Below are 22,505 nucleotides of genomic sequence, written 5' to 3'. Positions count from 1 at the left end.
ATAACTCAGTCCATGTGACCAATTTGGGCCATTCCCAACTAGGAAACCTAGTGCAGCCTAAAGTGACACCTCAGTATCCCTGCCTAGGCCCCACCCTCACCCAGGTAGCCTCCAGGCCCCACCCTCACCCAGGTAGCCTACAGGCCCCACCCTCACCCAGGTAGCCTCCAGGCCCCACCCTCACCCAGGTAGCCTGCAGGCTCCACCCTCACCCAGGTAGCCTCCAGGCCCCACCCTCACCCAGGTAGCCTCCAGGCTCCGCCCTCACCTAGGTGGTCTCCAGGCTCCGCCCTCACCCAGGTAGCCTCCAGGCCCTGCCCTCACCCAGGTAGCCTCCAGGCTCCGCCCTCACCTAGGTGGTCTCCAGGCTCCGCCCTCACCCAGGTAGCCTCCAGGCCCTGCCCTCACCCAGGTGGTCTCCAGGCCCCACCCTCACTAGGTGGCATCCTGGCCCTGCCCCCACCAGGTGGCCTCCAGGCCCCTGCCCTCACCCAGGTAGCTGTGCTTTTCAGCGTTGGTGTTCACCATCGTCTGGTTCAGGAAGTGGCCGCGGTGGATGCGCATGTCATAGAGCAACACACCCCCTGACCAGTCAAAGGCCCCAACAGCACCAAGCAGCACCGTGCCCTGCAAGGGACAAGGGATGGAGGCCATCTGAGATGGCGGTACCTGGGGCCAGCCTCTGTGGCCTTGGGTTTCCCGGCCAGCACAGTCAACCTTGTGCTATAGGGGAAGGGGGCTGTCCCTCTAGTACCAACACCCCCAGAGCAGAAAGCTGTCCCAGGGCCCAGACATGGAGCATTCAAACACTATGATTGAGAAGACAGTGTTCCTCTCCTTCTTTGCACATTTCTCAACCCCGGGCCCGACACACAGACCCAGCTGGGCTGAGTGACAGCGCTAACCATGCTTCTGCCATGCACAAAGGCGTGTCCTCACTGTGCCGTACACAGGCCCCCTTGGGAACAATGCCTCTGGGGGGGAGAAGTAGGCAACTTGGCAAGTTGATGCAGGCCAAAGCCTGTCACTCATCTGTATTTTAAAAAGACCTGCCCAGTTTTTGAGCACACAAAACAAGATGACCTCCAAAATAAACATGGCCATTCTTTTGTCTGCCTCAGGGGTCCAGATTAGAGCCAGCAAGCAGAAGTCTTCCCCATTATCCTAACATGGCTCCTTCAGAGGCATCGCCATAGGAGGCAGAGCCCTGTACTGAGAGCCAGGGCCCTGAGTCCTTGGGTGTCACTGTGGCCCCTCCTTGATGGCGAGCCTGCCTGGTGCCGAGTTGGCCACATACTTGGTCCAGGATCTGGGCGCTGAACCCGATCTGCGCCAGCTGGTAGTGGTGGTCTTCTCCGACAGTGCCTGGAAGCCAAGAAGCCTGGTGAGACACTGGTATGGGCAAAGTGAGGGGAGAAACCAAGCCAGGGAAGGGTCAGGCCTGGCCTCGCACCCAGACAGAACCAGGACTGGGGTGCTGGGATGAGCACCAGCCAGAGAGTAGAGATGTGGGTCCTGCTTTAGTAGCTACTAGGAGAGGCCCTGGATGGTACCCTCCCTCTTTCGGGGCTTTGGTTTCCTCAACTGCGAGCCCTAGGAGCAGGAACCACGCCCTATTCATCCTTCCTGTCCAGCTCCGTACCGCATCAGAGCTTCATGGAGTTTGGGGAAAGTGCAGAAGGCTGGAGATATGGTTGCCTTTTTAGAGATGGAACAGCTGAGGCTCCCAGAGGTGACCGGGGTTGCCCATTGTGCCGTATGGAAGGTAGGCCAGGGGAGTAGCTGGAGGGCAGGGTTCAGCCCTGTGGCACGCCAAGGGGCAGCCACAGCATGGCCGGGTTCCCTGGAGCCCTCACCTTCCATGCGACCGATACTCTGCTGCAGTTTGCTCAGCAGCCCATCCAGGGCCGCGTAGTTGGTCACCTTGAAGGCATGGGTCTCATCAGGGTCTGAGGCGATCAGCTTCAGTTCCATCTCAGTCTTAGCTTTCTTAAATGCTTCTCCCACCTGCCAGATGAACGGGTCAGCACCGTGAGGGCTGGCTGGTTGCTAAGCCCCGGGGTCTCCCCAGGCCCAGGGAGAGGGCTAAGCCACGTGTGCCCTCTGGGCTTCAAGGCCTTCTTCACCTGCCCCCTACTTTTCCTGCTGCCCATGCGGCCCCAAACACACATTCTGGGTTCCAGTTTTACCAATCTACACGTTTTCCTGGACACACCAGGCTCCTTCTCACCTGTGCACTTGTGGTTTCCTCTGTCTGCAGAGCCCTTCCCTCCGCCCCTGTTCCCTAGGCCTCCAAGACCCAGCCTAGTCCCGCCTCCTCCAGGACTACCCCTTCCACCTCAGTGTCCATCCTGTGGGCTCCCAGAGTGGCCACTGCTCTCCCCATCACTGCTGGGCAAGTGAGCTATGAGCACATCGGGAAATGAGACTTCTGTGGGAAGACCCAGTTGGGAGTGGGAGTGGTGAACAGGGCATGGGGACTGGAAGAAAAGAGGCCCGTGAACAGAACAGGGTTTGGGGAAGCCGCGTGCAGAAGCCCCTACCAGGAATCTCGGCTCCTCCCCTCTCACCAGGCTATACAGGGTCAGGAGGTGCCCCCGGCTCCTGGCTCTTACCCCAATGGCAAAGCGCTCAACACCTTGCATCTTTGGGGAGTTGATGACAGTCGTGAGGTTGAGGGGGTCCCCGAATATGTCTCCATCAGTGAGTACCACCATGACCTTGGAGGCCTTTTTTCTGGAGCCGTGGCTTGGCGTGAAGATGTTGTCTCTAAGTAGGAGAGAGTAAAGGAAGTGGAGGACTGTGCCGGAGAGATGGCTGAGCCTGGGGACATTTTATTCACAAACCTATTTTAGAATTGGAGAGGATTAAGGAGCTCTCCCAGGGGAACAAAGTTTGAAGTAGGAGTGGTGATGTTCTCATGGCACACAGCAAAGCTGGCTGCGGGTGGGGAACCTGCCCCAACAGGAAAGTGTGGGACAGCACAAGAAACAGACTTGAGTGGGACTGATAATGACATGAATAACAGTGGCTAATATTTACAAAGCACATATGTAAAACCGGCACTGTTGTAAGCGCTGTACATATTTTAACCTATTTAATCCTCACAAAATCCTCTAAGGCAAGTGCTATTATTATTCTCATTTTGAAAGCAAGGATCCAAGCACAGAGAGGTTAAGCACCCAACATCTCCGAGTACAGATTGGAGCTGGGATGTGGACCCAGGCAGGCTGGCCACTGAGCCCAGCCCTGAATGCACTGCGCTCTACTGCCACTCACAAGAGGTGTCTTCAGAAGAGTTTTTGGAGGACTGTCCTGGGGTGTCACTCACCAGCTAAGTAAGGCTGGACTAAAAGACCTCACATCCCCCTCTTAGCCAAGGAGGAGCTAGAACCCTGATGCCCTCTTCTTCAGTTCTGTCCAGCAACCTCTCCAGCCTCTGAGAAGGGATGCCAGCCAGCACCCAGGGGGTGATCAGGGAATTCCCACTGCCCTCCCACTCACTCACAGGACATGCTGCATGGCAGAGGCTGTCTTGGTGACATTCCCCACTTGAGTGATGCTCTGGACTCTGTTGAGAGAGGCCACCACATCCTGGCTGTACCGAAGGTCAAACTCAGTCTGGATCACGTATCCATACTGCACCAGGGCAAAGCTGCACTGGAGGGAGGAACCAAGGGGGAGGAGGCTGGCAGAGTGGCCGAGTTGCCACGCCTTCGCCCTTGAATAGCTCCCCTGGAAGCAGTGGAAGAATCCCCTCATTCTTCCCCACTTAATGCAGGAGGAAAATCTCTAAGCAAGTGGGGCTGGAGGAAGGTATGGCAGTAATGGCTCCCAGTGAATCACAGACTCTTCCCTGAACCCATGCCTTGTGTATTTCCTCTCCCCTCCATGTGACTTTCTTTGGCCATTGGGATATCAGAAAATAGGATGCAATCAGAGACATGGAAAGTGCTTGTGCGCATTTGGTCTTGCCCTCTTTGAACACTGCAGCCATGGAAGTGTTGGGCTGACCTGCTGGCGACACATGGCTAGACAGGTGAGGCCATCTTGGGCCATCGAGTCCCAGTCAAGCAACCAGATACCTGCAGCTGCAGAACAAAACTTCAAGCAAGACCAGCAGAAGAACCACCCAGCTGAACCGAGCCCAAGTGGCTGACCCACAGAACTGTGAGCAGGTCAGTCAGTGGTGGTGGCTTAGAGGTTGTTCATTCACAGCAATAAATAGCAATAGACAGTGTGAGTCTCACTCCGAGGAAAGCCCACCTCAAAGCATTTCTCATAGATGTTCCTCATCATGTTAGAGATGAAGTCTTTGGCCCTCTGGAAGTCTGGGGGATCAATGCTTCCTGAGCCATCCAGGATGATGGCAATCTCGGTACCTGGGCCAAGACAAAGAGCAGCTTGGGAGTGAGCATGGAATTCGGGGCAGGAGTGAGGGCTGCATGTCCTGAGCTGCAGGCATCCGCCCCCTTCAAGCCCCAAGGGCTTAGTTCAGGCAAGTACCTAGTTGGTGAAACTTTCAGGAAGGAAGCCTTTATCTCAGAGGCAGAGCCAGAGCCAGAATGCTCATGCTCTGACCCTATGTGAGCACTCCCATCACTCCCACTCGCTAGGCCTCAGTTTCCCCATCTGTAAGATGGAGATGGGCAGAGCTGGGACTGGCCGGGGCTATAGAACCCAGCCACCGCTCCCCATCTGCCAGACCTGGGCGCTTCTCACCCTGGAGGTCACCAGCCCTGAGAGCCTCTGGGAGCAACCCAGATCTGCCTCTTCTCACCAGCTCCTTCCTCCTCCTCCACATCCTCCTCCTGCTCCTCTCCTGCTGCCTTCAGGGCACGGCGCCGCCTGGCTGCGTTCCCCGCGTTGCCTTTTCTGTCCTTGTAGCAGTGTCCAGTGTCCACATGGGCCTCAGGATCCAGAAGCATTTCTTTAAAAATACACGCAGAAGAGCTCAGAGTCAGAGCCTCCTCGTTCCCTGCAGGGCCAGCCCGGACTTGGCCCGCGGGGCACCCGGGCCTGCCTGGCCCTCTCTGGGCCACGGTGTCCCTCTTAATCTGCCACGGGCTGGTGCCTCTTCTTGGAAACCCAAGGTGACCTCTTCAGAGCTGTCCAAGGCTAGTGAGTATCCAGTCCTTACCAACATTTTTGAAAGCCACCTCGGCCTGGGGACTGAGGTTGGGGGCCAGCAGGCTGCAGGTGCCAGTGAGCTCTGAGTTGAGGCTGTGGGGCTGCCGGGACACCACCTGAATGCAGATCTGAGTGTGGGGGCAGAGAGGGAAAGTCTAGGTTACCCCCAACCCAGGCCCCCTAGTCACAGCTACCCAGAGCCAAGTGCCTCAAGCAGGCAGGGGAGAAAGAACAGCTTGCTCAGCCCTCACCAGGGGTGGGGTCAGAGATAGCACCTGGGGCAGTATGCTGGGTCACACAGAATACCCGGTCAGAGCCACCGTCAGCCCTGGGGTTGACACCAGGGATGGACTTGGCCCTGAGAATAACATCCAGTCAGGACTGGTATTACATCACTACCGGTTTGCCACAGGGGTCCGTTCCAGCCTCCCACCCCACGCACACTCACCAAAATACCGTGGTGGCTCCGGACAACTGTCACTCCCCGGTGCCTCCCCTTTGGGATGGGGACATGCTCTGAAACAGTTAAGCCCAGGTAAGGATGGGAGAACCACAGAAAGGCGACCCTAGAGCCAAGGTCAGAGGGCACCGGGGCTGTGGTGTCCTCTGTGCCGGCCTGTGCTGGATGGTGGTGGAGGCCTGGAAACACCGAGGCCTGGTGCTCCTCCTCCAGGGGCTCCCCGTCTGCTGGGCAGGCGACTAAAGCAGCACTAGGTGGCGGGTGTGGGCGGCGCTGGGGAGGCATACAGATGCCGAGGGACTGGCTACATGGACCCACGAACCCTGCAGTCTCAGAGACCCGTCTCTGGGGAGTCTTATTGCTCCCCTACCCCAGGGGCAGATGTGGTAGCTCCTTCCTCTCCCTTCCCAAAGTGAGCCTCAGGAAACTGTTCCATTTTTGAGCCCCCAGATCACCCTGTTATCCTGCTGGACTGTGTCCCTTTCTGAGGCTGTTCAACACACTGCCTCTCACAGAGACAAGGACTCTGCCTCACATAGCTGAGGGGTGATCAACACATATGAGCCTGCGTTGGATCGAGTGGGATGGGTAGACTTGGGTGGATAAATGCACTTGTCCATTGTTCATTCATTTATTGAAACAGCATTTACTGAGCACCTGACAGGCGCCCGGTCCCATGCTAGACATTAGGATGGCCACAGTTAGACTGGGAGGGGAGGGTTGGATTCCACAAAGGTGTGGTGAGTGGGATAGGTTAGGTTTTGGACTCAGGTGACGTTAGGTTTGCATCTGTAGGTGCCGCCAATACTGTTTGGGTGACTTGAGTCATACTGGCAACCAAAGGACTTCTCTGAACTGGCGGCTCCTCTTCTGTCAAATGGTATAGTTTTGAGGATTAAAAATGAATGAAGAAGCACTTAGCATGGTGAGCACTCAGTACATTTTAGGATTGGATTTTGTTAGGATTGGGTCAGGCAAGCAGGCTGCGAATTAGAGTCGGGCTGGGACTGGATTGGGCACTGGGATAGAAGGTGAGCTGCGAGTGGCGGCGGAGTCTACTGGGGAGGGACCGGAATCATCGGGGCTGGGGTGGGAAGGGTTTGGGCTGGATGAGTGGGGCTCCTAGAAAGGACTCCTGGGAGCATTCCCCGGAGCTGGGCTTGACTTACCTACAGGTTGGCAAAGGATCTCATCCCGGGCCAGGGAACACAGATGCAGGGGCCCTGTTGTCCTGCTGGTCCTCGGGCTGGTGACCAGGAGCCTGATGGAAGGGTGGACACCAAAGCTGAGCTGGCTGCTGAGGCCCGTTGCCTCCCTGCCTGCCCATGCACAGTCTTCCCATCACAGGCCCACAGGCTCCCTGTTTGGAAAACTGTGGAGAAGGCGCGGACCCGAGAAAAGCAGGCAGAGGCCCAGCTCAGGATGGCGGACTCCACATTACATGGAAGGCATTGCTCAGCCTTCACCTTTGCACAGCTCCAGACGGGGAATGGTTACCTGCATTCCCTCTCTGCCTTCTGGCCCACCCTGACAGAGACAGGGTGACACTGGTAGTAGACAAAGATTCTGCTCTTCGGTGGCAGTGGGAGGAACCAAGGAGCCACCAGCAGCGCAGTTGGTTATACTGGGGATAGTGCTGGCTCCTCAGTGGCTGCCAGGGAGAGGGGGCTGCCCCAGCTGGCCTCGGTGACACTATTTCCTGAGGAGAGCACGCTGGTGCCCCTAGCGTCTGAGTCAGTCAGAACTGGAGGTCCGGGAATGGGCACCTCGGCCTGATGAAGGCAGCCGCAGGAGATGCCACGACCAACGACAAACTTTGCCCTCCCACCACTCTGAGCTCAGCCTAAACCTTCTCTCTACCATGCTGCCCAAGGAGGGCTGGGCTGCCAGAGACGGGGAAAGGGGCCTGGGGAAGGGGCCCTGAGGCTGGGCTTGGTAACAGTGAACCAAGACCAAAGTCTTCATGCTGAGGGCAGTAGGAAGCCATGGGGGACTTTATAAAAGGGAAATACACAATTAGCCTATGCTTTAGAAAGGTCATGGTGAGGCTACAGTGGGTTGGGGAGGGGTCAGGAATGAGTTACTCTCTTCACTTCCTCACCTCTCGTCACTCTACATCTTATAACATTATAAAATACATCCTTCAGTTATCTCCATGGTTTACAGAATAATAATAACATCTACACCTGCGTGTGTGTCCCACTAGCTTAACCCACCCCAAGGTCACCAGTGGTCCCTACATGGCCAGATCCAATGGACACCTTTCTGTCCTCATCTTCTTCAACCTCTCAGCAGCCCTGGACGTGACAGTCTCCTTGAAACACTTCCTTCTTGATTCCCTCCTACGTGTCTCCTTGCTGCGCCTCAGATGCTTCCCCGTCTGACTAAACAGAGCCCCAAGGCTTGGTCTTGTTTCCTTTGCCAGCAGGCTGTGACCCCTGCAAACCCGTGGCTCCAATCCACCTGTAAATGCTGAGATTCTCACCTTTACATCTACGGCCCTCGCATCCCTCCACTAGAGTCAGACTAGCCTAGCGGGAAAAAGCAGAATAATGTCCACCCGCTCCCCACGAGATGTTTGTGTCCTAAGCTCTAGAATCTGTGACTATGCTGCTTTTCATGGTCAAAGTGATTTTGTGAACTTGATTAAGTAAAGGATCTTGATATAGGGAAATTACCCTCGATATTTTTTTTTCAATTTAAATTTTTTTTATTTTCAGTTTACGTTCAATATTATGTTGTATTGGTTTCAGGTGTACAGCATAGTGGTTAGACAATCATATACTTTACAAGGTGACCCTGATATTTCAAGCAGGACCAGGCACTATACATAGTTACTACAGTTGTACTGACTAGATTCCCTAAGCTATATTTTCCATCCACAGGGTTATTTTGTAACTATGAATTTGTACTTATTAATCCTGGCACCTTTTCCACCCAGCCCCATGTCCCCCTCCCCTCCGGCAACCATCAGTCTCTTCTCTGTATCTATGAGTCTCTTTCTGTTTTGTTTGTTCATTTATTTTGTTCGTTAGACTCCACATATAAGTGAAGTCGTATGGTATCCCAGAATATTGAGTGATCTCAATGTAATCACACTGAGAGGGAGCAGGAGGATCAGAGTCAGAGAAAGCTTTGAGGACGCTACATGCTGGTTTTGAAGATGGAGGAAAGGGCCACAAGCCAAGAACAGCAGACGACCTCCTGAAGCTGACCAAGGCAAGGAAATGGGCTTTCCCCTAGAGCAGTGGTCCCCAACCTTTTCTGGGCCACGGACCGGTTTAATGTCAGAAAATATTTTCACGGACCAGCCTTTAGGGTGGGACGGATAAATGTATCACGTGACAAGCCTCAAGGGTGAGTCTTAGACGGATGTAACAGAGGAAATCTAGTCATTTTTGAAAAATAAAACATCGCCTGACCAGGCGGTGGCGCAGTGGATAGAGCATCGGACTGGGATGCGGAAGACCCGGTTTTGAGATCCCAAAGTCACCAGCTTGAGCACGGGCTCATCTGGTTTGAGCAAAGCCCACCAGCGTGAACCCAAGGTCGCTGGCTCCAGCAAGGGGTTACTCAGTCTCCTGAAGGCCCGTGGTCAAGGCACATATGAGAAAGCAATCAATGAACAACTAAGGTGTTACAACGCGCAACGAAAAACTAATGATTGATGCTTCTCATCTCTCTCCATTTCTGTCTGTCTATTCCTGTCTATCCCTCTCTCTGACTCACTCTCTGTCTCTGTAAAAAATAAATTAAAAAAAATTAAAAAAATAAAAAAATAATAATAAAACATCGTTCAGACTTAAATATAAATAAAATGGAAATAATGTAAGTTATTTATTCTTTCTCTGCGGACCGGTACCAAATGGCCCACGGACTAGGGGGTTGGGGACCACTGCCCTAGAGCCTCCAGATGAAACACAGCCCTGCTGATGCTAATTTTAGCCCAGTAATACCCACTTTGGAGACTCCTGGCCTCCAGAACTAAAAAATAATACATTTGTATTGTTTTAAGCCACTAAATGTATTATAATTTGCTGCAGCAGCAGTAGAAAACTAATACAATAACCAGCTGCCTATTGTCTAATAGGCATCTCACACTTCAACTGTCCCAAGCAGAACGCTTGGCCTTGACCTCCCAAGCCTGTCCCTTTCTTTTCTTTTCTTTTTTTTTTTTTTTTTTTTTTTTTTGTATTTTTCTGAAGCTAGAAACGGGGAGAGACAGATAGACTCCCGCATGCGCCCGACCGGGATCCACCCGGCACGCCCACCAGGGGGCGATCGATGTTCTGCCCACCAGGGAGCGATGCTCTGCCCCTCCGGGGCGTCACTCTGTTGCGACCAGAGCCACTCCAGCGCCTGGGGCAGAGGCCAAGGAGCCATCCCCAGCACCCAGGCCATCTTTGCTCCAATGGAGCCTCGGCTGCGGGAGGGGAAGAGAGAGACAGAGAGGAAGGAGAGGGGGAGGGGTGGAGAAGCAGATGGGCGCCTCTCCTGTGTGCCCTGGCCGGGAATCGAACCTGGGTCCCCCGCACGCCAGGCCGACGCTCTACCACTGAGCCAACCGGCCAGGGCCAAGCCTGTCCCTTTCTATCTTCCCTCAGCAGTACATGGCCCTGCCGACCCCTACAGCCTACATCCCAAAGCCCTGGGGCACCCTCGATTCACCTGTTCACTCATCGCCTACATCAAATCCATCCATGAGCCTTGTTGGTTCTTCCTCCCAATTCTATCTAGAGAGCATTTCTTCTCTCCACTTCCCCACTGCCATCCTGGCCACCGTCATCTTGCCTGGTCCACGGTAAGCGTATACTAACTGTTATTTTCTGTTTTTTAAATCTACCCTTGTAATTTATACTACATCACTCCCCTGCTTCAGTAGCGTCCCGTGCACTTAGGAAAAGAGCCCCTATCCCTCGCCGCAGCCCACAGGGCCTCACAGATCCAGTCCCTGCCTGCCTCCCAGATGTCCCCTCCCACCCCACCCCTCTCCCAGCCCCAGCTTCACACTAGCTGGCTCCTGCTCCTGGACAACCCCGGTTCCTTCCAGCCTCAGGCCCTCTGCCCTGCTGTGCCCTCTGCCTGGAACCCTGGCCCCCCACTCTCCCAGGCTGGCTCATTCTCATTCTTTGTCCTCCTTCAATGGTCACTTCCTCATAAGTGCTTTCTCCAACGGCCCAACCTCACAACCCAGTTCCTCTGCTTTGAGTCACCCTGTTTTATTTCTTCAGAGCTTGTCACCTCTAACAGTATCCTGTTTACATGTTTACACACTTGTATCTGTCTCCCCCACCAGACTGGACGTTCCCCAAGGGTCTTGTCTATCTCATTGGCCATGTTTTCCCAGGGCCTGAAACAGTCTGGCATAAAGCAAGGACTCAGGAAATATTTGTTGAGTGACGACTAAATGACAGCCCAGGCAGCAGGTGAGGGGACTGATCTTGGGCAGGGCTGAGGGGTGGAGAGCCAGGTGCAGCTGAACTCTGCAGACTCTGCCCTTGAGCCCCAAATTAGGTCATCTGTTCAACAACCCTGCCTCTCTGCCCAGACTCCGCCCCTGCCCGAGCTGCAGGCCTGGCCCCAGCCCCTCAGAACTGGGCTCTGCCCTAGACCACGTTTTCCTGGGGTGGATGCAGGCCTGGAGCAGTCTCCGCTCTCCTTCCGCTCTCCTCCCCTCTCAGGGCTTTACCCAGGCTGTTTTCTCTACCTGCAATGCCCTTCCCTTCCTTTTCCCACTGAGCAGCCATCCCAGACACCATCTCCTGGGGAGCCTCCCTAAGGAGCCCTGATTGCCAGACCCACTCCCACCCCGGCCTTTGTTCCCACCTAGACTGAGTGCCCCAGGACCATGTACAGCTGCACAGCCACGCCCACGGCTGCCATTCACATCACAGTCATGCAATGCTGCGGCCTGGGGCTCAGTCTGAGCAACCTCTGCTGCCCACCTCTTTACTCACCCCCACCTTGGTGGGTGGTCTGTTGACCTCCAGGTTTGTTGACTGACTGACTGCCTGATAAAGTAACTAAACAATAGCTGAACCCCTCATCAGCTGACAGCCCATCTGACTGATGGCTGACTCAAACCTGTCTTCGTTCTCAGTCTGGTCCCACACCCCTATAAGGGGAGGCCTTACGCTCCACTCCATTCCTCCTGCTGCAGCCAGCCCTGCCTGTTATATTTTAGGGAGAAACAGCATGAGCGAGTGAGAGGGACATGGCATCTTTCCTCGGGGAGCCTGCTTCTCTCTCTGTGGCCTGGTGGCCAACAGAGCATTTCCTGCCCCGTACAGCAGGTGCATGGTCTTGAGCTCCGTCACTTGTGGCAGGAACATAGGGGTGCCTCCCACCACATCCTCACGTGAGCCCCTTCTGCTTCAGCAGGTGTTCAGGGAGGTTTCATGAGCCCAGTGGGGCACTTCCTCCACCTCTTGGTGGGCTCAGAGCCTTATGTTCTGGGGGCTTCATAAAGTGGTCATTAGGCTCGACTTCTAAGGGAGGGAGCCTTAAAGTGTCTCAGGCCAGGAGCAGGGGAGGGCCCTGCTGAGGTAATTGGTGGGAGGGGACTGAGCAGGAGATGGTCACGAAACTCAGACTGAAACCCGGACTTCCAGAGTGTGTGGAGCACTCAGAATGCTCACTCACAGCCAATCTTGCAAAACTGAATGCTAAGCCAACACGTAAGCCGTGATCCAGTAACTCCACTGCTGGGCGCTTGCCTGACAGCCGGAAGTGCACTGGTCCACCAAAGGAAAGCACACAGCCCTGCTATTCATAAAAGCCCAAGGAGACTGCCTAAATGCCATCATCGGCACTATTCCCACCGTGGAAAACTCTAGCAACAACTCAGACAACAACATGGGTGAAATTCACAGACTGTTTGTTAAGGGAGAGAAGCCTAACATAATAGTGCACCCACTGTATGCCTCGTTTGTAATAAGTTCAAGAACAGGCAAAACTTATCCATGTTGATGACAGCTGGAGCCCTGGTTGGCCCTCGGCAGGTGCTGAGCCCGGCGGGGGGCACGTGGGCTGGAGGGCTCATGAGCAATTGGTGACATCCTGCTCTGGACCTGGACGCCACTTACACAGGTGGCTCACTGTGTGCACATTCATTGAGGTATTTTGTGATGAGTGCCTTTTTCTATGTGGCACATGTCAATAAAATTTCACCAGAATAAAAGAAAAGCAACACTGACCTTTCATTCAAATTCCTGCAGCCAAAATCTTCCTCACAACCTTTGCAACACCCCGCACCACCACGTCAAAGCTTTCTGGCTCTCCCCAGATCCTTGGTGGCATTGCCTGCCTCTCCCATCTCATTTTTCATCGCACTCAGCTTCAGCCACAGACATTGTCCCAATTCCTTGACCGTGACCAGGTCAGCTTCCAGGCTCGGACCAACCTAGTCTCAGCCACTCAATTCCACACCTTCTCACACTAACTCCTACTCATCCTCGAGAACCAGTGTCAATGCACAGCCTCTGCCTGAAGGACACACCTGCCTCTATGTCCCCAGAGAGCCCTCCATGTCCTCACCAGCGCAGTCACCACTCCTCCTGTCATCACCTGACTTGCCTGTTTCCCTCACGAGCCTGGGAGCCGAGTGAGGGCAGGGACTGTGTCTCCTTCACTATCTTATCCCCCAAGCTTTGCTTGGCACTGAGCAGGTGCTCTGTAAGTACTGGCTGAGGGAGGGAGGGAGGGAGGGAGGGAGGAAGGAAGGAAGGAAGGAGGAAGGAAGGGGAGAGAGAGAGAGAGAGAGGGAGGGAGGGAAGGAGGGAAGCAGGGAGGGAGGGAGGAAGGGAGAGAGAAGATGAACGAATTGGCCCTGCCCTCACCACTTAAATCTAACGATCACCAGCCTCTTCACTGAAAAAATGTGGACACCACAGTCCAGCAAGGGGTCCAAGACTGCTTGGCTGGCAGAGTCCTGGCCCAGGTCCCAGGGCTGCCTCAGGAGCTGCCAGTGCCCATCCATCCTCCACCGAACAGAGCTCCTGCTCTGCTGACCTCAGGGATGTGACGTTCCACTCAGCCAGGGACCCTGGGCACCTCGCGTGGCTCTGCTGTCTGGGCCCCGGGACCATGGCTCAGGTGTGCTGGATATGAAGGAAACCCACGGCCATTGTCCAAAAGCAAAGCCGTAGGGGTGGGCGTGGGAGGGAAGCAGCCTGCAGCAGGGCCTGAGCATGGCTGGGTCGTAGAGCAGGCACAGAAAAAGCCCCGCGACCGTCATGAACAAAACAGGAGAGGAAGGATTGCTCCAGCTTAAAAGAGACTAAAGAGACACAACAATGCCACAGGACACATAAACCCTGATTGGATCCCGGCTTTAAAATAAAGCAGTCCCATCACCAGTCATTCTAGTGATAACAGGGGAAAGACTGAAGACATGCTTCTCCATCAGCACACCACCACTTCACCAGCTGATGTAATGCTGGGGGCATAATTATTTATTTTATTTGCTTGCTTATTGTCCATCTCCCCTGAGCACAAGGGTTTATTGTCTGTTTGCTCTGTACGAGTATCTGTTGAGTGAACGACCACTGTACATGTAATTCTACAACTTGCCTTTTTCTCCTTACAATATGTTTGTTTGTTTGTTTGTTTTTTATAGAGACAGAGAGTGAGTCAGAGAGAGGGATAGACAGGGACAGACAGACAGGAACGAAGAGATGAGAAGCATCAATCATTAGTTTTTCATTGCACTTTGCAACACCTTAGTTGTTCATTAATTGCTTTCTCATATGTGCCTTGACTATGGGCTGTCAGCAGACCGAATAACCCCTTGCTGGAGCCAGCGACCTTGGGCTCAAGCTGGTGGAATTTTTGCTCAAATTAGATGAGCCCACGCTCAAGCTGGCGACCTCGGGGTCTCGAACCAAGGTCCTCTACATCCCAGTCTGACGTTCTAGCCACCGCGCCACCGCCTGGTCAGGCTCTCCTTACAATATGTTTTGAGACCCATCTAGGTTAATACGCCCGCATGGCACACATTTCAATCATTTCAGCTGCTGCTAGTACTGGTCGTGTAACTCCCAGCTTATTTCTTCCATGTTCCGAATGACGAGCACTCCAGTCTTCTCACCGCTCCAAGCGGGGCTGCCGTGATACCGCCACCCGCGTGGTGCTGCCGTGATACCGCCACCCGCGTGGTGCTGCCGTGATACCGCCACCCGAAACGTTCTCTAGGGTGGCAGCTGGGAGTGGGAGCACTGAGTCCCAGGCCGCGTGCATCGTCAGCTTTACTACACATGGCGAAACTGTTTTCCAAGGTGGTTACACCGATTTACGTTCTTGAAAGTTCCTGCTTCACCACATCCTTACTGACAGAATGGTGTCAGATTTAAAGTTTTTTGTTTATCTAATGGGTGGGTACAGGTGATAGTTTAAAAATAGAAGATACTTTGATTGAGCTTTAATTTGGCCAGAAATGATGATAAACCCCTCACGGGCACGAACTCAAACAGTCTCTGCATCAGCCCTGTGGGGCAGGTGAGTCGCTCTGCCTCACTGCAGAATGAGAAACGGGCTGGGGGTGAGCTCCTTGCGGCCAGCATAGAGTCAGGCTGTCGCCGAACCACGGCCACCAGCCCCACAGCCCGCCTCAGCCCCACGCCCTCCTGACTCAGAGTTTCCATTTAAAAAAATGTTTTTTATCACTGACCAAAATTTCTACACTGAGCATGTGTTACTTTTGTCAGAGACAAAGAACCTTAATAAACCTTATTTAAAAATGCTTTTGGGTCCTGGCCAGTTGGCTCAGTGGTAGAGTATTGGTCCAGCATGTGAATGTCCTGGGTTCAATTCCAGGTTAAAGCACACAGGATTAGTGCCCATCTGCTTCTCTACCCTTCCCTCTCTCTTCTCCTCTCCTCTCCTCTCCTCTCCTCTCCTCTCCTCTCCTCTCCTCTCCTCTCCTCTCCTCTCCTCTCCTCTCCTCTCCTCCCCTCTCCTCCCCTCCCCTCTCCTCCCCTCCCCTCCCCTCCCCTCCCCTCCCCTCCCCTCCAGCAGCCATGGCTCAATTTGAGCAAGCTGGCCCTAGGAGCTGAGGATGGCTCCATGGCCTCTGCCTCAGGCACTAAGAAGAGCTCAGTTGCTGAGCAATGGAGCAACAACCCCAGATGGACAGAGCATTGCCCCCTAGTGAGCTTGCCAGGTGGATCCTGGTCGGGCACATGCAGGAGTCTGTCTCTGCCTCCCCTCCTCTCATTGAAACAAACAAACAAACAAACACATATACAAAACCACTTTTAAAGTACCCCCACCCCCATCTCAGCAGTGAAGAAAGAAGCCAGGTAAGGAGAGGGGCCGGAGTGGACGGGCCTGGAGCTCACAGCCTCCTTCCACCTTCTCTCTTTCTCCAGTATGCCCTTGGGACAATGCAGGTACGAGGAGGTTCTCCCCAGATTGTGGGGGTGGGGTGTCAAGGCCTTCTCTGGGGCCTCCTCTGGCTCCCAGTCAGCCCCCTCAGTCCTCCGCTGCCTGTGTGCCGGGTCCCACTCACCAGGTCTGGTTGCTGCTGGGGTCTTGGTGCAAGAGGGAGCTGAGCACATAAGGCCCACCTCCCTCGGGAGTCACCCAAGTCCGGGCTACATCCACATTGAAGGCCACCAGAGGAGCCAGGCCTACGAAAAGAAGAGCAATATTTAATAAGACATGAGGCCATGGCTGGGCCTGTTTGCCCAATATTCCATCAAAGTTTTCAGTGTCACCGTCCTCACTGTACAGAGGAAAAAAGCGAGACTCCCAAGGACTTTTTTTTTTCCCAGGAACAGGACTGGAACACAGGCATGCTGACCCAGAGCCCCTGTCTTCCCACCAGACCTAGCTGTATCGGCACCAAGGTCCCTCGTCCAGGAGGCCTTCCCTGGATCTCCCCCCAGAAACACTTTCCACTTTCTCACACCTCCCACCGTGCACTTCCTGTACCTGTCACTTAGTATACATGTTCATCACTGTGTCTTTGTCACAAAAGTATAATCAACTTTGAGCCCCAGAGCAATCAGACTATGTACCTCCAAGTGACTTGAGAGAAAATATACAGTATGTCCTCAAAAATACCTGCACTGCCCTGGACAGGTAGCTCAGTTGGTTAAAGTGTCCTGCTGAAATGCCAAGGTTGCAGGTTCGATCCCCAGTCAGGGCACATACAAGAATCAACCAATGACCTGATCAGGCGATGGCGCAGTGAATAGAGCGTTGGACTGGGATGTGGGGGACCCAGGTTCAAGACCCTGAGTTCGCCAGCTTGAGTGTGGGCTCATCTGGTTTGAGCAAAGCCAGCTTGGACCCAAGGTCGCTGGCTCAAGCAAGGGGTTACTTGGTCTGCTATAGCCCCCCGGACAAGGCACATATGAGAAATCAATCAATGAACAACTAAGGAGCAGCAATGAAGAATTGATGTTTCTCATCTCTCTCCCTTCCAATCTGTCTGTCCCTATCTGTCCCTCTCTCTGACTCTCTCTGTCTCTGCCACACACACACACACAAAGAATCAACCAATGAATACACAAGTAAGTGAAACAATAAATTGGTGTTTCTCTCTCTTTCCTCTCTCTCTAAAATCAATCAATAAAGAAAAAAAATTAAATACACAGTCCCAAACTAAAAACAACCCAAATGCCCATCCACCGGGGAAGGGACAAACTACCTAACTGTGGTATATCCAGACAATGGAATATTACTCGGGAACGAAGAGGAAAAGTCAACCGACACATAGCAATATGGGTGAATCACAAACACCATTATGCTAAGTGGAAGAAGCCTCACACAGAAGAGTCTCTACTATCAAATTCCATTTGTATGCTATTCTAGAACCAGCAAAACTAAGCTGTAGTAAAAAATATTGCCTGGAGGGATGAACTGGGATGGGATAGGAAGGAACTTTCTGAGGTGATGGAAATATATCTTATAACAGTTTAGATTACAAAGGTGTGTGAATGGTCCACTTAAAGTCTGTGCATTTTGCTGTATGTAAATTTTACCTTAAAAAACCCCTGTAGCCTGACCTGTGGTGGCACAGTGGATAAAGCGTCGACCTGGAAATGCTGAGGTCGCCGGTTCGAAACCCTGGGCTTACCTGGTCAAGGCACATATGGGAGTTAATGCTTCCAGCTCCTCCCCCCTTCTCTCTCTCCTTACTCTCTCTCTCTCTCTGTCTCTCTCTCTCCTCTCTAAAAAAATGAATAAATAAATTTTAAAAACCCAAAAAAACCAAACCTGTAAATATTAAACTCTAATTGATATGTATGCTGAAATGTTAAGGGGTGACATGTACTAATGTTAGCAATTTACTTTGAAATGCATCTAAATATAAGGTGGCTTGACGGATGGATAGATGAGTGAATATATATATTTTTATATAGTGTATAATATACGTATATAAATATATATTGTATATAATGTGATAATGCAAAAATAAAATGTTGACAGTTGTAAATACCTACATGTGATATGTGTTTGTTTGCTGTGCAATTTTTTTCAAGTTTTCTATTTGAAATTTTTCATTAAAAATATTGGTATATTCAGATTACTCTTCAAAGAAGCTGTGTTAATTCATACTCAAATGAAGAGGCCTGTTTCCTCACAACATTTGAGGTTATGTGCAGCCTTTTCATTCTTTTTTTTTTTTTTTAAGTGAGAGAGAGACAGGGACAGACAGGAAGGGAGAGAGATGAGAAGCATCAACTCTTCCTTGCAGCACCTTAGTTGTTCATTGATTGCTTTCTCATATGTGCCTTGACTGAGGGGGCTCAAGCCAGCAATCATGGGGTCATGTCTATGATCCCATACTCAAGCCGGTGACCCTGCTGTGAGCCTGCACATAAGCTGGATGAACCCATACTCAAGCAGCAACCTCAGGGTTTCAAATCTGGGTCCTCAGCATTGGAGGCCTATGCTCTGTCCACTGTGCCACCACCTGGTCAGGCTCAATCTTGTTTTAAAAGACTGTCTAATTATTTTTTTCCAAAACTATAAATATAAATATATTTTAGAGAGAGAAATAAGGGCAGACAGCAGACAGGAACGGAGAGATGAGAAGCATCAATCATTAGTTTTTCATTGTGTGTTGCGACACCTTAGTTGTTCATTGATTGTTTTCTCACATGTGCCCTGACCGTGGGCCTTCAGCAGACTGAGTAACCCCTTGCTCGAGCCAGCAACCCTGGGTTCAAGCTGGTGAGCTTTTGCTCAAACCAGATGAGCCCACGCTCAAGTTGGCGACCTTGGGGTCTCAAACCTGGGTCTTCTGCATCCCAGTCCAACATTCTATCCACTGCGCCACTGCCTGGTCAGGCCAAAACTATATTTTTGAGTGAGGTGAAGCCCCTTATTATAAATTCATCTACTGCTTATTCATATGTTATATTTGATGAGGCATTTATTGTTTGCTTATTTATCTGTAACATTTTGAATTCAAAAGAAATTGTCATTGTGTTAGATTGTGGTTTTTAGCCATTTGGCATGTGGTATTTTTTCCCACATCTACAATTTTTATGGAGTCAAATTATTTTTCTTTCATGACTCTTGAGTTTTGAGCCATGCTTCCCTACACAAGAGATTGTTTTTCAATTCACTTGATGTTTTCTTTGATATTTTGTTTTATTTCTTATGCTTGAATCTTTAGTTCATCTAGATTTTATTTTGAAGTGCAATAGGAACTCGGCTTTACTTTTTCTCCTCCCTGATGAAAGTATCTCAACATTAGCCCCACAGATGTGAAATACGACTTTGTCATTCTCAGAATTCTCATATGCTTTGGGGACTTTCTCAGGACTGAGTCCTGCCTCACGGAATTCATTGTTTCTGACTTGGACACATTCAATAGTCACCCTGACCTTTCTCTTCCAAGACTTGTCACTCTGGCTATATCCTCTCTATCAGCTACCAGAAAGAATTCTTAAAACCATGGTCTGACCATGCCATTCCACTGCTTAAAATTTGATATTTACATGGAAAAAGGAAAGGTATCACTTCAATTACTGTTCGATTAACTTTCTGCTCAGTGGCTCTTAAAAAGCTATACCACTTTTGAACAACACCCCTATTTTATGATTGTATAATGACTGATACAGTGTATTCCCTGAATACACTAAATAAACATACCATAACAAATGCTATTCTGACATCACATTTTCAGGGAATAAACACACTCACCAATGTACTTTTTTTTAAGCAAGAGAGAAAGAGAGGGAGACAGAGACAGAGACAGAAAGGAAAGGAAAGAAATGAGAAGCATCAATTCGTAGTTGCAACACTTTAATTGTTCATTGATTGCTTTTCATACATGCCTTGACGAAGAGCCTCCAACCAAGCCAGTGACCACTTGCTCAAGCCAGCAACTTTTGGGCTTAAGCCAGTGACCATGGGATTCTATCTATGATCCCACACTCAAGCTGGTGACCCTGCGTTCAAGCTGGTGAGCCTGCACTCAAGCCTGAGACCTCGCATCCCTGGGAGGTCTTCGCATCCCAGGTCGATGCTCTATCCACTGCACCATAACTTCGTAAGGCTTACTAATTTACTTTAATATAATAGTTTCTAGCCCAGCTATAGTCTAGGGAACAAATTTCCATTGCTTGGCCATGTTTGTATAAGCCCCAAATGCTCTATTTTGCACATGCGTGCCAATTGGGAGGGATGGAGAGGTAGCATTTTCTATAGTTCTGCTATTTCCATGTGTTTTACAGTGCTTTCAGGTTTAGAACTTACTTTTACCTCAAGGTATTTTTCTGTGCTATAATTTCATTTATTTTTATTTTTTTTTTATTTCTGAAGTTGGAAACGGGGAGGCAGTCAGACAGACTCCCGCATGCTCCCGACCGGGATCCACCCGGCACACCCACCAGGGGGCGATGCTCTGCCCATCTGGGGCGTCACTCTGTTGCAACCAGAGCCATTCTAGCACCTGAGGCAGAGGCCACAGAGCCATCCTCAGCACCCGGGCCAACTTTGCTCCAATGGAGCCTTGGCTGCGGGAGGGGAAGAGAGAGACAGAGAGGAAGGAGAGGGGGAGGGGTGGAGAAGCAGATGGGCGCTTCTCCTGTGTGCTCTGGCTGGGAATCGAATCCGGGACTCCTGCACGCCAGGCCGACGCTCTACCACTGAGCCAACCAGCCAGGGCCTATAATTTCATTTTTAAAGATAATTTAAGTGCAAAATAGTTATGGATCTCCAGAGGGTTAAAAATCAGTGAAGAAATGGTGTAGAAAGAAATATGTATCTTCTTAATAATGACTCCCTCACACCCATCCTTCACCAGCCATGTTCATTTCCTCTTTGATGAGGACAATACACCTTCATTACAGTAAGCTGTACCTATAAACTGCATCTTTATATTGAAATTATTGAGGTTTTTAAGTATAAACTTGATTTATTTGTCAATTAAGAAATTTTTCCATCAGTAAAAATAATGTGGGTATTGGGTTGGATGGACTGCATTGCAATTTTTCATTGAAATTAATGAAAATATTTTTTCCAATGAATGGCTTTTCACTCAGCAGTAGAGGTTTTAGGAACAAATTAAAGTAAGCAAGCAAAGTATAGATTTACAGACCATGTTGTATTTTATATAAGAGAAGAAAATATACACATACAAGTACGTTGTTCTTCATTCACTAGGTGGATATAACAATTTAAAAATCTGTATGTACCCAATAACATCACTTCAAAATATACATAGCGAAAATAGACTGAATTAAAAAGAAAAATATAAAAGTCAACAACCAAAGTGGGAGACTTTAAATTAAAAAAATTTTTTTAATGTATATTTTATTGATTTTAGAGAGAAGAAGGGAGAGAGAGAGACAGGAACATCAATCTGCTCCTGTATGTGCCCTGACTGGGGATCAAACCGGCAACCTCTGTGCTTCAGGATGATGCTCTAACCCAGGGGTAGTCAACCTTTTTATACCTACTGCCCACTTTTGTATCTCTGTTAGTAGTAAAATTGTCTAACCGCCTACCGGTTCCACAATAATGGTGATTTATAAAGTAGGGAAGTAACTTTACTTTATAAAGTTTATAAAGCAGAGTTACAAGACGTGAAAGCATATAATAATAATTACTTACCAAGTACTTTATGTTGGATTTTCACTAAGTTTGGCAGAATAAAACAACTTACTATAGTTAAATCTATCTTTTATTTATACTTTGGTTGCTCCGCCACCGCCCACCATGAAAGCTGAAACGCCCACTAGTGGGTGTTAGGGACCAGGTTGACTACCACTGCTCTAACCAAATGAGCTATCTGGCCAGAGCCAAAGTGGGAGACTTCAATTTTTAACAAATCTTTCATATTAGCTCTAAAAGCAAACAAAAAATCAGTAAGTATAGAAAAGATCTAAACAACACAGTTAAGAAGCTTAATTTAATTGACTGACAGAACACTGTATCCAACAATGGTAAAATAAGCATTCTTTGAAGTGCACAAAAAACATTTACCAAAATTGACCTATGCAAGTCTCAATAAATGTCAATAGCTTGAAATAACTCAGAATACATTCTCACACTCTAGTTAAACTAGAAATCAATAATAAGAAGAAAACTTTAAGGCCCTAGCCGGTTGGCTCAGTGGTAGAGTGTCGGCCTGGTGTGCAGGAGTCCTGGGTTTGATTCCCGGCCAGGGCACACAGGAGAGGCGCCCATCTGCTTCTCCCCCATTCCCTCCCTCTCCTTCCTCTCTGTCTCTCTCTTCCCCTCCCACAGCCAAGGCTCCATTGGAGCAAAGTTGGCCCAGGCGCTGAGGATGGCTCTGTGGCCTCTGCCTCAGGCGCTAGAATGGCTCTGGTTGCAACAGAGCAACGCCCCAGATGGGCAGAGCATCGCCCCCTGGTGGGCATGCCAGGTGGATCCCGGTCGGGAGCATGTGGGAGTCTGTCTGACTGTCTCCCTGTTTCCAACTTCAGAAAAA

At 50.8% G+C, this 22,505-nt stretch overlaps 1 protein-coding gene across 3 annotated transcripts in view; it reads right to left on the bottom strand.

Annotated features, from left to right (window-relative positions):
• ITGAE (integrin subunit alpha E) overlaps nt 1-22,505 on the bottom strand; it is a 70,033-nt gene that overhangs the window by 32,084 nt on the left and 15,444 nt on the right. For all 3 annotated transcript variants that reach the window (XM_066363432.1, XM_066363431.1, XM_066363429.1), the window contains exons 2-12: nt 16,098-16,218; nt 6,760-6,851; nt 5,579-5,646; nt 5,141-5,258; nt 4,781-4,930; nt 4,267-4,382; nt 3,509-3,660; nt 2,616-2,769; nt 1,857-2,007; nt 1,298-1,365; nt 492-627 (exon numbers count right to left, since the gene is read on the bottom strand). In XM_066363432.1, the coding sequence (XP_066219529.1) occupies nt 492-627; nt 1,298-1,365; nt 1,857-2,007; nt 2,616-2,769; nt 3,509-3,660; nt 4,267-4,382; nt 4,781-4,930; nt 5,141-5,258; nt 5,579-5,646; nt 6,760-6,851; nt 16,098-16,218 (1,326 nt within the window). The remainder of the gene's footprint in view (nt 1-491; nt 628-1,297; nt 1,366-1,856; nt 2,008-2,615; nt 2,770-3,508; nt 3,661-4,266; nt 4,383-4,780; nt 4,931-5,140; nt 5,259-5,578; nt 5,647-6,759; nt 6,852-16,097; nt 16,219-22,505) is intronic.

The sequence above is a fragment of the Saccopteryx leptura genome, chromosome 2 (assembly GCF_036850995.1).
Source record: "Saccopteryx leptura isolate mSacLep1 chromosome 2, mSacLep1_pri_phased_curated, whole genome shotgun sequence".
Taxonomy (NCBI): Eukaryota; Metazoa; Chordata; class Mammalia; order Chiroptera; family Emballonuridae; genus Saccopteryx; species Saccopteryx leptura.
The sequence above is the reverse complement of the archived record's forward strand: the minus strand, read 5'-3'. Positions and strand labels throughout refer to the sequence as shown.